This window comes from Sceloporus undulatus, chromosome 1 (genome assembly GCF_019175285.1).
Source record: "Sceloporus undulatus isolate JIND9_A2432 ecotype Alabama chromosome 1, SceUnd_v1.1, whole genome shotgun sequence".
NCBI lineage: Eukaryota > Metazoa > Chordata > Lepidosauria > Squamata > Phrynosomatidae > Sceloporus > Sceloporus undulatus.
Window position 1 is genome coordinate 141,595,643 of NC_056522.1, and position 17,066 is coordinate 141,612,708.

Consider the following 17,066-nt stretch of genomic DNA (forward strand, 5'->3'; position numbering starts at 1 on the left):
GCTGGGGAAACCAAGAGAATCCACCCCTTGCCCTTGACTTGTGTGTGAGAAACAGGCAGTTTAGGTTCGGGGGACGTTGATGTGTGTGGTTTAAAAAAAACAACTTGGCGCTGAAGTGCGGGCCACTTGAAGTGGGCATTGAGGGGCAGGCTTGGCAAGCTGACACAAGGGCTGGCCAGGTTGGTGGTGATGTTGTTATTGTGTGCCTTGGCAAGTCGTCTTACCCAACTTCATGTATAGAACAATTCCTTGGTGCAAAGTTTGTGGCTTCAAGGTGATGGGGTGGTGGGGTTTTGCCCATTGCCTTCCCTTGAGGCTGAGAGAGTGTGACTTGCCCCCCCCGGCAAATTGGGGTTTGTTTGCGGGTGTGCCTTCCAAGTTTGTATGGTTTCTGTGGGGTTTTTCTGGGCAGTTTTTCTTCGGAGGGGGTTTTGTCACGCCGCCACCTCGGAGGCTGAGAGAGGTGGACATGTCCAAGCCAAAAAAAAATAAAAGAAGAAAGATGTAGTTTTCAAACCCTTTCCTTCCCAAAGTCCTGGGTGCAAAGAGGGGAGGGTGTCGGTTTTTTGCAGAACTGCAAGGTCAGAAAGAAAAAAGAGAGAGTTAATAAGGACTGGTTGGGCAACTCGCCAAGGGCCTTGGCACCTTCCCTTGGTTTCTGTATTGTGTGAGGGTCTGGATGCAGGGTTGAACTCCAGGATAATGGCAACTATATGGCGGGACCTAGGCAAGCCACACCTCGCAGCCCAAGGGAAGGCACTGGCACACCTCTGAGCAAGCCTTGGCAAGGATTGCGTGCCCCTGAGGCACACAGCAAACAGTAACAAAAGTGACACTGCTGGTAGGAAAGACACCAGTTGAGGTCTTCTTTCCCCTCCTGCAGTTTACTGCTGGGTGTGAAGAGTCTTGGCTCCATCCCATCCTAGCCTACCCCTATACACCAAATCTTTTCTATTTTAGTGGTCAAGGCATGTTTATATTTGGGAGGTCACGAAGCCAGGGTGAACCAGGCGTCCTCCTTTTTCAACATGTCCTCCATTCAGTCCTTCCTTTTCCAGGAGGGATTCCAAAATGTCCTTCCTTTTGAGCATGATTGAGGAACTGATCACACTGGGACTAATTTTATTTAACCTTAAGATTAGAAGCCGCATTTAAAGCATCCCGGCAAATAAAGTGAAAATGGCAAGCATTTGCGCGAATGTTATTATTTTTTATGTGATATCAAGTGCATTGTCCTTAAATCCCCAAAGAAAAAGATGTGCATTAATGCTTCTTTGTGACCACGTTAATATTGGGTTTTTTGTTCTGTGTGCTATCTCTTTTTTGTGTACATACATGATTTTTCCAGGATATTCATGGGCATCACTCCCAGCTCCTTGTGTGATAAACCCTATGAAGCATGAATTTATGTTATGTTTTATACTTTTATTTGGTCCTCCTCCGATTTCTCTTGGCCATTTTCAGTCCTTGTCCTCCTTGGGCTTCATGACATCTGTCACTCTCAGCATGGGATACCTGTCTCACATTTTTGGGCTAACCACCTCCATGAAGCCTGCCATTGAAACAACAATGTCTTCCAAAATCTGAAAAGTATGCATTATAAGGCTTGCCACACTGCAGTTTTTCCTCAGATTGAACCTTAGTCATAGAAACTTTTTAACTGTAGAATAATTTCCGATCAATACAGGCTAAGTCTCCCTTAGCCAAAATGCTTGGGACACAAGGTATTTTTGAAATTGGAATTTGTTTCATTTGGGAAATTTACATCACATAAGGAGATATCTTGAGATGGGACCCATGTCTCAGCATAAACATCATTTAATTTCCATATTACACTTATACAAAAGCCAAAGTTCATTTTATACATGTTTAATACAATTTTTGTGCGAGAACAAAGTTTGTGTCTTATGAATTGTCAAAAAAGCAAGGGTGTTGCAATCTCACCGGCCATGAAAAAAGTTTTGGTTTTGAATATTCGGATTTTGGATTTGCGAAGAGGGAGACTCAACCTGTAAATGAATAAAAAACAATAAGAATCTCAGGAGGAAATACTTGGAAAGACTCTGGCCTAAAACACCAGAGCTCTGCTGTCATAAACTTACATACTAATCTAGATAGCTTCCCATGGATTATATTACTTTCATTTGAAGTATTTACTCCTCTCTTCAGCCCAAACTTCTCAGAGCAGTTATTGGTTTTGTTGTTTGTGTTTCGGGTGCCTTCAAGTCATTATGATGACCCTAAGTGAACCTATCCTGGGTTTTTCTGAGCACGATTTGTTCAGAGAGCTTTGCCATGGTCTCCCTCTGAGGCTGAGATGTGTTACCTCCCAAGTTCACCCAGTGGGCTTCATGGCTGAGCTGGGAATCAAACCTGGCTCCAGGGTTTGCAAACCTTCAACCTCTACACCACACTGGCTCTCTGGAGCGATTTACCCATTTGACACTCTCGGCGTTCAGCCTTACATTCAGAAGACAACACAAAGAAAGGGAATGTAAGCAGAGATTTAATTCCTCCTGGTTGCCAAAGGGGGGAAAAACTGAGCAAATAAACCAAGGAAGGAAACATTTCCTTTGGTTAGTTTTTGTAAGAGTCCATGAGGGCAAGGAGGGTTGTCTTCCAGAAGAATCACAGCCGTACCTAAATAGGAATCAGGGTTGGATTTGTGCAGATGCTGGATCACTGCCTGGATGCTGGATCAGGCCAGGGAACTGAAGCTGACTCTCAGTAAGAGGGAGGTACAGTCAGCCCCCACAATTGCAACCCCTTGACTTTTGCAGAATTTTATAAGTGTATTGCAAGCCACCAAGGCATTTTATTGAGAAAAAGTCATCACCCAAAATGGCGGAGTATATAATAAAAATTCAGTATAGTCATATTAAATAAAATACAGTATAGGCAATAAGTAGCTGTAAATAAACCATATGAAATAACTTATATTTGTGTTTGGAGCTTTATTTTGTACTGTCCTACATTGTCCTTGAATGGTCCTACATTCTGCAGGTCTGTCCTCCTTTGTGGTTATGACATACTGGTCCTTCCTGAACAGTGCAGCACAGCTTGAATGGTATCTAGAGTCCATCCCTGCCATAGGAGCCCAAATGTACTTTGTAGCTTGGAGGGCTTGGCACCAGCAGACTTTGACTGGTGTGCCAGCCTACTGCTTTTTCCTGGACAAGGATAATATCTGCAGTGTTTCATGCACTGTTAGACTTTGATTGTAATGTATTTTCATGGGGCTGCCCTTGAATGCCAGAAGCGGCAGCAAATGCGAACCCTCACACCACCACCACCACCACCGGCAGGAATACAATAACACCAAATCTTAAAGGAGCTGCCCCTGGCTGCTAGTTTGCTACTATTGGCCGGAATTCAAGAGGCTAGTACGACAAAGTGCAAATTGGCTTTCTCGGAAGATGCCAGCCACAGATGCTGCGAAACGTCAGGAAAAAACTCTTCCGAGAACATGGCCACAGACCCGAAATCCCCCACAAAAAGCTTAGCATCTAGTTATTTAGAATATGTGAAGTGCTTATCTATATATATACAGTGTGTATGTTGATAATCTTCCCAGTATTGTTTCAGGGACCAGTATATGTGGGGGAAAGGGGAGAGGTCCTTCTGCACCCCAAAAAAAAAACCCAAAAAAAAAAAACACACCACCCCCCCCCACAATACCACCAAACAAACAAAACACAAAAACACAAAAAACAGCCCCAAAACCAAACCCCACACCCAAAGCCAAACCACAAACAACAAAACCAACCAAAACCAAAACAAACCCAAATTGCACCCCAATTGTGGGATGCCCCCCTGACTGGTGCCAGCTTTGCTTATTTCTGGCACCCGGCAAGACCTGGCTTTTTATTAATGCCTTGAGGCTTATGTTAACTAAAGTATTATTTACCTCCTACAGTAGTTTCAAATTATTGCAGCCTTTCAAGCTGGCTTTAACTTTTCATCAGGTGTTTTAAGACACTTCTGTGTTCAACCTGGAATGTTTTAAATTGTTTATTGTTTTATCTGCCTCCCTAAAATTCCACTATAAAGGAATACATAATAATTATTATTTTACTAAACAAGTAAATAAATGGGCTAAATAATTAAATAAAAGACTAAAGACAACCAGATCTCATCTGATCTTAGAAGCTACGTAAGCGTTAATACTAGTGGGTGGCCACCAATGAACATCAGGTTCTTGCAGATTGTATTGTCAAGGAGGAATTGCCAAAAACAACCTCTGAGTACTCCTTGCCTAAGCAAACCCTATAAAATCATGCAGTTGCCATAAAGTCAACAGGCAGCTGGAAGGCAACACACACATTGCTTTTGTCTCCACTGTTGTCTGGTATGGATTGTCCTCTGGTGGTTGGTTTTGAGTTTGACTGCAGAAATGGTTCAAGTTTTCATTTTCATGCAAATAAAGCAGCAGGTCATCATGGATACAAATTCGACAGATCACATAGAGTGGGGGAGTAAAGGGATAAACCTTCTTTATGCCGGCGGTCCAATGCAGTTTAGTCCTCTCCACTGTCTACTTGTATAGAGGGATGGAAGTGTAAAGGCAAAGGTTTGGGATCACTTTGAACAAAGCTGCAGGAAGTGGAGGAAACTGATGTGCTTTAAAAAAACCTATAGAGGAGCCAGTGAGGTATAGTTGAGTGCTGGACTACAGCTCTGGACACCAGTGTTCGATTCCCCTTGGCCACAAAACCCCTGGGTTGGGAAGGCAATGGCAAACATGCTCTGAACAAATCTTGCCAAAAAACCCCATGATAGTTCACCTTAGGGTCACCATAATTCGGAAATGACTGGAAGGCTAAACAACAACCGTATATACATCTGCAGGCGCTGTGTGCATATGCTTGCATTCTAGTGTACAAATATACCTGCATGCATGCATGTTCAGGGAGGTAATCGTAAGGAGAATGGGGGAAATGGGCATAAAGTTGAACCCAACAACAGGGTCTGCTTCATGTCACTGGCTCTTGCCCAGGTAACTGTGTAGATAGAAATGACAAAGTGCACACTGGAGTGGTGATGACAGTGTGGCTAGTTGTCAGCATTCTGCATGAGCTGGGACCTCTCCACAGTGAGAGTGGAAGACTAGGAAGCTACTCTCTGGAAGTGTCCTTAAATCCTTTGGCAGAAACATTGGTTAGCTTTCTGCTGAGAAGGAACCCAAAGCAGGGAATGGGAAGTCCTGTAGAGTCAATCTATTATTTATTTGGATTTGTATCCCACCAAAATGGGATCTTTTTTTCAGAAACGTAATGAATAAACTGGATGAAAAACTCCACTCAGGCTGTTCCTCAGCTTTTACATTCATTAGTGATTCAGTTTTTCTTAGATGAAGAACTAAATAGGAACCACCAAAATGGATAACCTCCCATCCTTCAAAAAAGGAGGTGCTTAACAATCAGCTTTTTTCCATTTAATTTTTTTGTTGTTTTTTTTTCCATCGTTTGAAACTGCTGTATTGATTTTACCCATGTAGCGGAGGCTAAGCCCCCATTGGACTTTACTTTTGAATTGATGTGTGTAAGACAGGTTCTGTGAGACTTTCACTGTTCTAAAACAGTAGCCATTTTCATAAATTGGAGTGAAGAAGTGTTAACAAAGCTTAGAACAGGATAAAACCTTGATAGGAAATTAAAGGTTTCATTTCAGAAAGAGGACATATCTTTTGCTTTTTATTAAATTGAATATGGCAGATGGCAGAGATTTGGAGAAATGGTTGAGAGAAGAGGCAGATAGTGTGTGTAAAACTGATTTTAAGATGAAGAACAGTTTTTGCTCTGTGGGCAGCGGATATGACTCAAATGAGACTAAATATTGAAACTTTTTTTAGTACGTTGTTTATGTGTACTGTATGCAATATGAAATAAAAGTATTTTCTTTTTTTAAAATATCAGTTCATTTCCTACTAAAAGCAGCAACAAAGCAAAATAAAGATTTGCAAAGCTGTCCTGCTGTTTCTTCAGTTTCCACTTCCATAGTGTATTTCATTTAAAACACCACTTTTTGTCAAAATGGGATAGAAAACAACTTGAAACATGGCTGAAAACCTAAGCTTCACTACTTCAATACAAGAGGCCGAATGGGAACCCATAAGATGGCTGGCTGGCTGCAGCTGGATTGAGGTTTGTTTTCAGTTTCTTTTCAAATAGATCAACTGTTTAAGGATCATTTGAGTTACTGGCTTATATTGATAAGTTGGTCAAATCCTTGTTTGCAGATTTGGAAGAGGAGTTTTAATTTCATGCCAGTACTCATCGCTTCAGAAGCTGGGTTTACCATACACTAGTGAACAGACCAATGCAGGCAACGATATTCTGGCTATTGGAAGAAACTGTAGTTATTTCATTGAAAACAATGTGGTGCAATGGTTAGAGTTGATAGAAATTCAGGAGGCGTCTTATGCTTCCCTCGGTTTCTTTTGGCAACGGGCAATTTACTCTGATGATCTAAATGTGGTGTCCAAGTGTATTTCCATTCTCACTCAAAATTAATTTGGCAAAGAAGATAGTTTGCAGGACAGTAGTATGGGAGTTTCTGTCGGCTATATTTAGCTAATGGTTGCATTGGTGGAGAGGGAATGTTCCCTCCTCCCTGCATGTCCTCCTTTCCATTTCTCATGGCACTCCAAGGGCAATCATCCCTCTAGAGTAAACAGAATTAAATTAAAGGTCTAAATAGCCATATTTAGAAATGATAGCATACTCGGCTGTTTTTTTTTCTGTATAGTGGGGCCCTTGGATCCACGTGGGATTTGGATCCAGGACCTCCTGCAAACACACAAAATCATGTATCCCGAGTCCCATTATATACAATAATAGTGGGCTAGGACTCTGGAGACTGATTTTTGATCCCCACTCAGCCATGAAACCCACTGTGACTTTGGGCAAGTCACATGACAATGAACAGCCCACCCAGGGTCATGGGTTTTCTTTGCAGACACATGGATTAAATAGACACATGTCCACCTTGCATATCCTCCCCGCCCGAGACCCTTGCCATTCAACAACAGGACCAAGACAGAGATTAACATGTAAATCACTTCCTCCCAACCAAGGGTCACACAAGTGTGTGTGTGTGTGTTGTGTGTGTGTTGTGTGGTGTGGTGTAATATACACACCACAACATGCCACCACCCCTGAAGATGCAGCCACAGATGCAGGTGAAATTTGGAATAAATTCTTCAAGAACATGCCACATAGCCTGGAAAACCAGAGAAAACTAGGAAACAAATAATTTATATACAATAACAACTTGAACTCTTTGTGGGAATCAGGACATAAAATTATTTTGCTAAACTGTTTTTGTACGTATAATGATGATTTATGAAGAATATGAGTGGAGTTTGTTTTTGTGCCTAGCATTCAAATTGGTTTTCAAGTCCATAGCACTTTTAGCTGTCTGTCCTCCAGCACCTCCTCCTTCCCTAGTGCGATATTCTTTCTCAAAAATGCCATAAATGAACATGAAAGAATAAGCTAATCAAGATAGTTGCCCCAAGCTTCATTGGTTTTTCAAAAACTAGAAATACGGACATTTGGAATGTGCACTTTTAGTGTAGGAGATCTTCAAATCATTGCTTTTTTGTTTGTTTGTTAAATAGTTTGAAGAACATATATCCAGTCAAAGGAGAGCTAGAAAAGTTAAAGCAAGGGGAGTATGCTGCTGACTGTTTAATATGAAATAGGATTCACAATCCTTTGACTAGTTGCATGGTTGTGTGGTTACACTACATACTGTAATTGAAAGGGAAGACAGCTCCCCCAAATATAGATTGAATCATAACTTGACACTCAAATCTATCTTAGTGCACTTTTTGCCAGCTGAAAATCAGATTTAGCTTAGCTAACATAAGAAACATTTTTCTCTGTGTATCACTCATTTACTACTATTTACTTTCAATTCCCCCCCCCGCAAAAATGCCTTCTGGCTTTGATTATTTTTTTGCGGGGGGGGGGGAGGCAGAAGAACGGGCTATGGCTCCCTTGTGAGAGCACACCCCCAGCATGGGTGGGGTAGGGTCACAGCCAGTCTAGCCAGTCCTTCAGTTTGGGTTGGCAGTACTGAGAGTGCTGGGCAACCTGCAGCATAACAGCCAGGCCCTCTGGACCAGGTGTAGACTGATTCCTGGAGGGCTGGTCTAGTAAGTGCTGGCCTGAGAAGAAATGGCTTCCCTGTCACCTGCGGCTGGAAAAAGAATGTGTGTGGTCTACAGTGGGGCTCTTGTTATCCTTCAGCGTACTATCCGCAAGTGATTTCTGCAGATAGCAACCCCCCCCCCTTTTTTTTTTTAATGGAGGCACATGCAGCTGCACATGTTGCACCGCTATAGGAAACAATGGGACTTGAGGTCCCATTTTTTGTTATCTATGGCAGGGTCCGAATGGATTCCACAAGGAATCCAGTGGACAACTGTAAATATATACTGGAATGAATTGTATAAAACCACTGAGCAGCACTGTTTTCAGTAGACCTGAACCCAGAAGGATACCTTACCATTGAATAGATTGGATAAAATGATTGAAAACAGTCGTTCTTTTGTTTTACTTAAACTTTTGTGGTCATAATGAAACCATTTTCCACCTTCACAAGCATGAGTATTCTTGTACATCAAGTGCTAGCAGTGCAATTAAATCCATTTTCATTCAGACTGTAATAAAACAACATGTGGAAAAGCCAAAGGAGGATGAATATGTTCTTCCACCTCTGTAGGTCATGTTAATTAAAGTCATATTTTGGTTAATGTGATAATTTTACCAGTCTTTCTGCTTTAAATACTTCAGCTTTATACAGCTAGATGCAAGTGATTCATCATACAGTCACAGTAATGTGATCCAGGATTTTCAGTTGGTACAGTGGGCCCTTCCCTCGGAATGGGTGATCCGTTCTGATCTCCACATAAGGGGAATTCAATGTATGCTTGTGGCCCCATTGCAAACAGTGAGGTGTATGTTGCGGTGCACACACAGTGCTTAATTGCCATGCAGCTTCTGGTAAGCTTGAAGCCACGTATGATGCACCTGCGTATGGCACAGGCGCACTGTACGTACACGAAGACATATGTCTGCATGTGTGTATGTGATAACAAGGAAAAATAAATGTATTCTTCACATTTTTCCTCTCTTTCCACAAGATGGACCCTGTTTTCCAGCAGTGCCCATGGTTGGAAATTGATGGGATGAGATGGTGCGGACCCGAGCCATTCTCAACTACATTGCTGGGAACTACAATCTCTATGGGAAGGACCTCAGGAAAGAGCACGGTACTGCAAGATTTGAAATTTGGTTACGTGCATGTCTACATTTCTTACTGTGCATGAAAATCTCTTCGGCTTACATAAAGGATCTGCTGAAGTTATGAGCCAGTATATTGCCGCTCTCTGCCCCTCCCAGTTGCAAACAACAAGTGCTGGGTGGAGCACTATTTATTCAGTTGACTTTCAAACAGAACGGAGTTCACATAGACTTGTTTCATTAGAAGTCAATGTCATTCCTCCAGTTTTCATCCACTAATCTATCTAGGGGTGGGCAACATGTGGTCTTCTAGGTTGTTTGAGATTACAGCTCTCATCAGCACTAGCCATCGGCATTATGATGATGGATGATGGGAGTTGCAGTCCACATATCGGGAGGGCTGTCATGTTGCTCGCCATTACGCTACATTTCATTTAATCCCAACAAACGGAAATTTAATGCACTTTCCCAAGGTTTTGTATGAATTACATGAAATAAATTACATTAAAAAATAATTTTCCCCCCCAAAGTACTCTTCATTTATAGGAAAGCAGTGTGAACAATGAAAGGCTGTAGTCCTATAACATACATTGAGTAAGCTGCACTGAATTCACTGTGGCTTTCTTTGATAGACATGATGCATATATATAAATATATATATCTCCATCCATCCTCTCATCCATCCATAAGTATTTTCTGGCAAGTAGGTTTGTTTCAGGGAATCAATGAAATTAAATTAACTTGGGAAAGCCCACTCTGTTACAAGAGAAATTGATATTTTTCAAGAAGGCCTTTCACACTACCTAATTATAGCACTATTATTTAATCTGAATTGCCATGGTTCCATCCTATGCAGTCCTGGGATTTGAGTTTAGGGAGGAGTGTTTGCAATTTTGCTGTCACAGAGTACTTCTAGTGGCTCATCAAATGACAAACCCCAGGAGTCTTTAGGATGGCTGGGACAGTTAAAGTGGAATTGCAGTTCTATAACTAACTGTGTATTGTGAAGGGCCCCAAGAAAAACACATTCTTTCTCTCATCATGTGCAAGAGACAGGATCGTACATGGGCCCTCATCATCCTTTGGGATTTGGTACCAAAACCCCCCCATGGATACCAAAATCATTGATCATCAATTTCCAATATAACAATGGGGTAGGCAAAATGGTGTCCTAATAAGAAATGGCAACAGCAAGGTTTGGTTTCTGATTTTTTTTTTAAAAAAAATTCAAGCCAGTTTGATTCGTGGATAAAACCATAGATACAAAAGGGCCAACTGGAACATCCCTCACTCCCTTGGGATGGAAATATTCATGTAAATCTGTTAGATGTAGCCTTGACACTGGCTGTAAGATTTCCCCAGTGATTGGCTTGATCTTGTGTTGCTTCGTATATTTTGTTTTTTTAAATTAAAATGTGTGCCTTGGCTTCATCCTCTCTCTAAAGGGACAAATTGTGGCCATCTACAAATGCACTGGTGGACTGCAGCTCCTCCCATCAGTCCTAGCCAGGGGTAATGAATGTTGGAGTTTGCAGTCAACAACATCTGGAAGTCTGCAGTATGCTTGTCTTTACATGAGTTCTCTTCCTTCTTCAAGAGGGCCAATACCACTAATGTAATGCAGGGTTGTTTAAAGGATTATATATGGATACAGTGTTAATTAAGTTAATTGTACCTTGGAAATTTTTCCATTATGTGATATTCTATTAAACTTAGTAATATTATAGTATTAATCTATCATTATATCTTATAATGGGTGTCACAGGAGTCCCCGTAAGCCAAAGGAGTGCCCGTAAATCCACGGCACCACATCTATTGCACCATTTTTGCCACCCTGGAAAGCCAGATCAGGGCTGGCCGACATGCATTTTCTATCGACGCCCTGATCTGGCTGCCAAAGGGGGTGGCTGCAGGCCACCCCTTAGGGGCTCTCTGACAGCTCCTAAGCTTACAGCATCATGAACGCATCCTTTTTACAGAATTGATATGTACAGTGAAGTGCTGTGGACCTGAATGAAATGATCATGATCCGCCTTCAAACAAGGTGATGCAAAGGAGAAAGAGAAGGAAAAGACAGCCATCCTTGAGAAGCACTGGCAGATATTCCCAGTCTTGAAAAGGTGGGCAGCTACCACATTATAGACAAGATAGTTTGTGGGAGCCAACAATTGTTAGTCATTGCTAGGTGTCAGTGAGAATTTGTTGGTATATCAGAAAATCGGTTAGCAACGTGAGGAATAAATGGGGACTGAAATCCAGCCTGCATATGCTACAGTTTGTAACTTTACCATGACGTAGCTACACAGCCCTCTAGTGAATTTAATGTATTGGGGGCAACCTGCACACAGGGCACTGTGTGAGGAGCCCCAATTCACAGTGGGGGCCCATTATGCAATGGAACACATTGCGCTGCAGTGCTAATAGGACCATGGCACTATGGTGGCTTGTACAGTGGTGCCTCGGGTTACGAAATTAATTCGTTCCGCCGCCGCTTTCGTAACCCGAAAAGCATCGCAAGCCGAAAAACCCATAGGCACTAATGGGGGAAAAGCCGCGATTTCGTGTGAAATAGCGCCGAAAGCACCAAAATTTTCTCGTAACCCGAATAACCTTCGTAACAACCGGAACAGTTTATTTCCTATGGGATTTTTCGTATCCCGGAAATTCGTAACGTGGGTATTTCGTATCCCGGGTACCACTGTACAGTGTCCCACATTGCTACATCTCTGGTTCTCTCCTGAAAGTACAATGTAGTGTGATGATGAATTCAACTTACAGAATCAAAACTCGGTTTACATGGACATATATGGCATAACAGGATGGCATTTGGAAAGTTTGCAAACTTGAAACAATGAAAATGTTTTAGACAAATAATGTTTTAAAATGTTAGATGCTTCTGGCCTACTCTTCTACGATGTCTGAAGTCATCTTGGACACCTAATGCATGTGTGGTTGTTCTCCCATGGAAGCAGTTGTACATTTTTGTTGGATGCAGCACAATGACAAGATCATGGAAGTGCAGCTGTGCTTGCTGAAATTGGTGGTAGGACTCCTTTGGTTGTATATCAGCTGCACTGTGTTGCCATTCAGTACAAGTGTGCATAGTACAATCGAGAATCTGAATTAGGACCACAAGAGCCCTCTATTTCAGCCCCTTTCCATGCAGGAATATATAAGTAAAGCAGTTCTGAAGATGACCAAACTCGTGTTAAAGACCGAGATTAGAGTCGGCCATCGTCCAAGGCAGTCCACTCCATTGTTGAACAGCTCTTACAGTAAAAAAAAGTATTAAGTGGAAACCTTTTCATATAAGTTGAATCCATTGGTTTGTGTTCTAGTCTGCTGAAGAAGGAGAAAACAATCTCGTTCCATCTTCTACTGACATCCTTCAGATATTTAAGATGGCTATCATGTCACTTCTCTGTCTTCTCCAAGGTGTACATATCCATTCCCTAAATCAGCTGTTCCCAACCTGTGTTCCAAGGAGCCCTTAGGGCTCAGTCTGCACTCCCAGGTGTCTCTGCAGCTGCTCTAGGAAATGAAGAAATAAAAATTGAACCATTAAACAATAAGAAACAAAAAGTAGGATCAAAAAAGAAATTAAGAAATAACATTCTGAACTGAAATTTACCAAGTTTATTTTGCCAGGTGAAAAGGCTCCAGTAGTCAAAAGGTTGGGAATCCCTGCCATAAATCATTCCCTAAGGCTTGGTTTCCTAGACTTTCTATCATCTTGGTTGCCCTCCTCTGGACATTTTCCAGCTTTTCAGTCAATGAATAATTCATTATAACTGCCTTGTATCTTGTTTTGGAATGAAGGTGGGATATAAAAAAAGAAACAAACAAGCAAAGCCTGGTGTGCAAAGCTGTATGCTATGTAGGCTATGCAACTCTGTCAAGCATGATGTGTCAGCCAAATTGCATGTTCATTGTGTCCCAAAATTGACAGTGGCTCTTCGAAACATAATCAACTCTAATCTAAACCTTTTGCTGTAATGATGTAAGACTGTTCCGCTGGGTGATTTCAAAATGGTCCAGCTATACCTTCTCAGTTTTGTATATTTGCCTAGAGCAGGTGCTGGTCTGCATTGATTCTCCACATGCTTTGGACTTTGACTCCCAGAAGTCCTCCTGTCAGCATGAACTGTGGTCAGGGATTCTGAGAGGTGAAATCCAAGACTCATGGAGGGGAGCAAGCTTAAGGACTACTGACCCTGGAGCACTAGAAGTCCTTAAAATGTTTCCTGCTCTGTAAGGTTCCTCAAAGATAAAGATCACGGACAAGATTTTCTGGTTGGAAATCAGCTCAGCAAAGCAGATGTCCAGGTGCTTGAAGCCATTTTAGCAACGGAAGAGTTAAAGGCTGATGTTCTCTCCAAATTCCCTCTTTTAAAGGTAAGCAAATAGTTTTGTCAAGACATGCAATGTAATAAGGCAGCCCAGAGATGATCCTGCAGGTTCTTAGATGCTAGTCACGTACTTCAGATCATGTGGGGATGGATTCACAAAGCAGTTGGAAGGGTTGATGTTTTCTAGAGGAGGGGTGGGGGAAATGGCCCTCCAGATTTGAGTTCCTGTAATCTTTTATCGGCGTTGGGCAGGGCTTATGGGGTCTGAAGTCTATAACTAACTAACTAAATAAATAAATAAATAAAAATACTGTAATCAAATGGAACAAAGAATAAATGTTGTTACATAACCATGGAAGTTAAATAGCAATATAATTAATCTCAGCCTGACTTCCGTTCATGCCAGTCCTCACTTACCAATCAGCAGCCGCTGCAGTTGATATGGGTCTGTTCCCCTGTCATTTGGGAAATGCAAGTGATTTCTGTTGCAACAGGCAGAAACAGAGTCACTTTCACTATTTCCCATCACAGTGGAGATTCCTTGTATGGGAACAGGGATTATCAGCGAGAGGCTTCCCAATGAACACGGGAACAGATGTTCATTGATTGCAGTAGCTACTGACCATTAAGTGGGGATTGGGAGACCATTAATTTGGGATACAGAGACTAAACAAGGGGACACATGGGGATCATGAATATAGCAACCCAGTCGGTTTCTGGCCTCTGTCAGAATTCTGATATTTTTTAAAATAATAATTATTTTAACATGAATTTTAGAGGAGAAACTTTCTTGCTCTAATAAATTAGATTGGGGTTATTTAAATTCAAATAAAGATTATCTGAAATACATTTTATTTATGCATCTACTTTTGTCAAGGATTGTAGCTCATTTCATTTTTTATTATAAACTTGTAATGTTCAATTGACAGATGAGTATTCAAGGATGGCCTCTTACTTTGGTATAAAATTGCTGTGTTCTGAACCCTTTCCCTCTTTTCTCCTTTTTTTTAGGCTTATAAAACGCGAATAAGCAACATCCCTACCATTAAGAAATTTCTGCAGCCTGGTAGTCCAAGAAAACCACCCCCTGATGAAAAAACAGTTGCAGAGGCAATGAAAGTTTTCCACTGAATTGTTGCTGAAGATGGTGGATCGTTCATTATTTTAGCTACTGTACAAGGAAAATGCAAAAATTGGGATTAGGCAGTTATTTTTAATCATTCCAAGGTCTACCTACAATCATATATGGGCACAAGGCCTGAATAAATCCACATAACTGCATTATGAAGCTTAATTAATAACAGAATGTCAAGACTGACTGAAGAGAAACTGACAATACTGTAACAATAATGAGTACCATTAGACTAGCATGAAATAAAATACTCTTCATCATTTGTATTTTAGTTGAGCATTTATTTGTCTGGTATGTAACATGATACACCACAATCACACTGCTGGCATTCCCACTGGCCTAAAACGCCTATTAGGATGCAAATTAAGGGGGCATCATTCCCATTTAACCCCGAATCCGATCTGCATTGCCCTGGAATAGTTCCCATTCAGTTTCGAATCTGATTCGGGTTTTATTGTATAATACGGATTATATGCCTATAAACCGGTTTTTAAAAAAGTACGTTTTACATGGATTATTTTTGCTCCCGGGGTCCGATTCGCGGTATCCGAATGGGAATGACAATGGTGTCTGATTCGGGAGCGTGGAGATGGGAGGAGCAGCCCTCAAGGGGCTGGCCTGGGGGTGTCACCCTCTTTGTTCTCTTTCTGCATTGCCAGTGCCATTTTCTTCCATTCGCATAGCCTTTCCCCCGGTGGATTGCAACCTCCCCTCTGCTCCTCATTCATAGACTGATGTGTGAGGAGACCCATTGAACACCATTTTAAACTATTCTTTTTCTTTTTTCACCTCTGCCTGAGCACCTGAGCAGCAGATGGGCTTTGCAGGACATGCCTGCTTGATCGCCCCCAGACAGCCCAGGGAGCAATGGGGCAGGCAAAGGGATTTGGGGGAATGGAGGCTCCTTCTCTCTTTCCCAGAGGAACTATGTGAAGGGGGAGATTGAGCCTTCTCTTCTCTTTTCCCTAAAGAGTCTCTCCCCACTGAAGACCGCTGCCTTTCCCCCTTGATCCGATTTGCCAAGGCTGGGCTTTGGATGCAGAGTCTTTCTCCACTGAAACAGTAGGTTGTGTGTGTGTGTGTGTGTGTGTGTGTGTGTGTGTGTTCCAATCCTGGGCTTTGGATGCAGAGTCTCCACTGAAACAGTAGGTTTTATATTTGTGTGTGTGTGTATATATATTCCAATCCTGGGCTTTGGATGCAGAGTCTCTGTCCACTGAAACAGTGTGTGTGTGTGTGTGTGTGTGTGTGTGTGTATTTCTGAAGTAAATTATAACAACTTTTTTAATTTATCAAAAAAAAAACCCTCATCTGTAGTTCCAAACCCACTGTAGAAAAAATACGGTTTGAGACCCCTTAACCTGCCCTGGCTCAGTACTAAGGAATTATGGGAACTGTTGTGTTTGTGAGACATTTATCCTCCTCTGCCAGAGAGTGCTGGTGCCATAATAAACTACCATTCCCAGGATTCCCTAGCACTGAGTTATGGCAGTTAATATGGGGAGACACAGAAGAACAAGGGGTTTAGGATGAATAGAGGCTCCTGGTCTGGGGAGACACAACAGAAGAGCCTCGGATGCAGCCGATTTTCATTGGCTGCCCTTCCCAAAAAAAAACCAAGACTTCTGATGTCTGAAGCCTAGGTGCTTGATCGACAGCTTGCGGACACAAATGGGAACAGGGAGCAAATTAATCCGCTTTAAAATAAAGCGATTTAAAATAAGTGGGAACGAAAACAGGGTCTAAATGAATTGAGGTAATTTGTCCCTTTTTGTAATGGAAACGATGGAAAAAATTTGAATTATTGCCGGAACAATCCTAATCAGAATTGCGTCAATATAATCCGTTTTATCTGCCAAGTGGGAACACCCCCACTGACACACTGGATATTCTGATGAGAAGTTATATTAATGTGACTGAAAAAGTTCAGAGTGGTTCCCCACTGCCTGGGTTAGAGGCAAGGAAAACCATGTCTAGGGCCTTTTCATACCATACAGCTATAGTGCTATGATTCCACTTTTAGCTGTCATGGCAACACCCCACAATTTGCAGTTTAGATGTTGGGGTCATATTGCCCGCTCCACCCCCTGCCCCCGAAATTGAAGGGTTGGTTTACTTCTTGTAAAAGGCTTCTTTCTCCTGGGCCTAAAATTCCCAAACTTGGTACCTAATGCATGTGTGTGTTCTCCCATGGAAGCAGTTGTACATTTTTGTTGGATGCAGAACATTGACATACAGTTCAAGATTATGGAAGTGGAGTTGTGCTTGATGAAATTGGTGGTAGGACTCCTTTGGTTGTGCATTCAGCTGCATAGTGTTGCCATTCAGTACAAG

At 41.9% G+C, this 17,066-nt stretch overlaps 2 protein-coding genes across 4 annotated transcripts in view; one reads left to right on the forward strand and one right to left on the reverse strand.

Annotated features, from left to right (window-relative positions):
* The window catches only part of LOC121919898 (glutathione S-transferase A3-like), an 88,485-nt gene that overhangs the window by 55,887 nt on the left and 15,532 nt on the right, over positions 1 to 17,066 (reverse strand). The window lies entirely within an intron of this gene.
* LOC121919665 (glutathione S-transferase-like) lies at positions 10,401 to 14,998 on the forward strand. Its single transcript, XM_042446491.1, is given in 5 exon segments — positions 10,401 to 10,405; positions 11,251 to 11,286; positions 11,288 to 11,371; positions 13,508 to 13,646; positions 14,612 to 14,998. Coding segments are annotated over 5 exon segments (384 nt in total). The 3' UTR covers positions 14,732 to 14,998.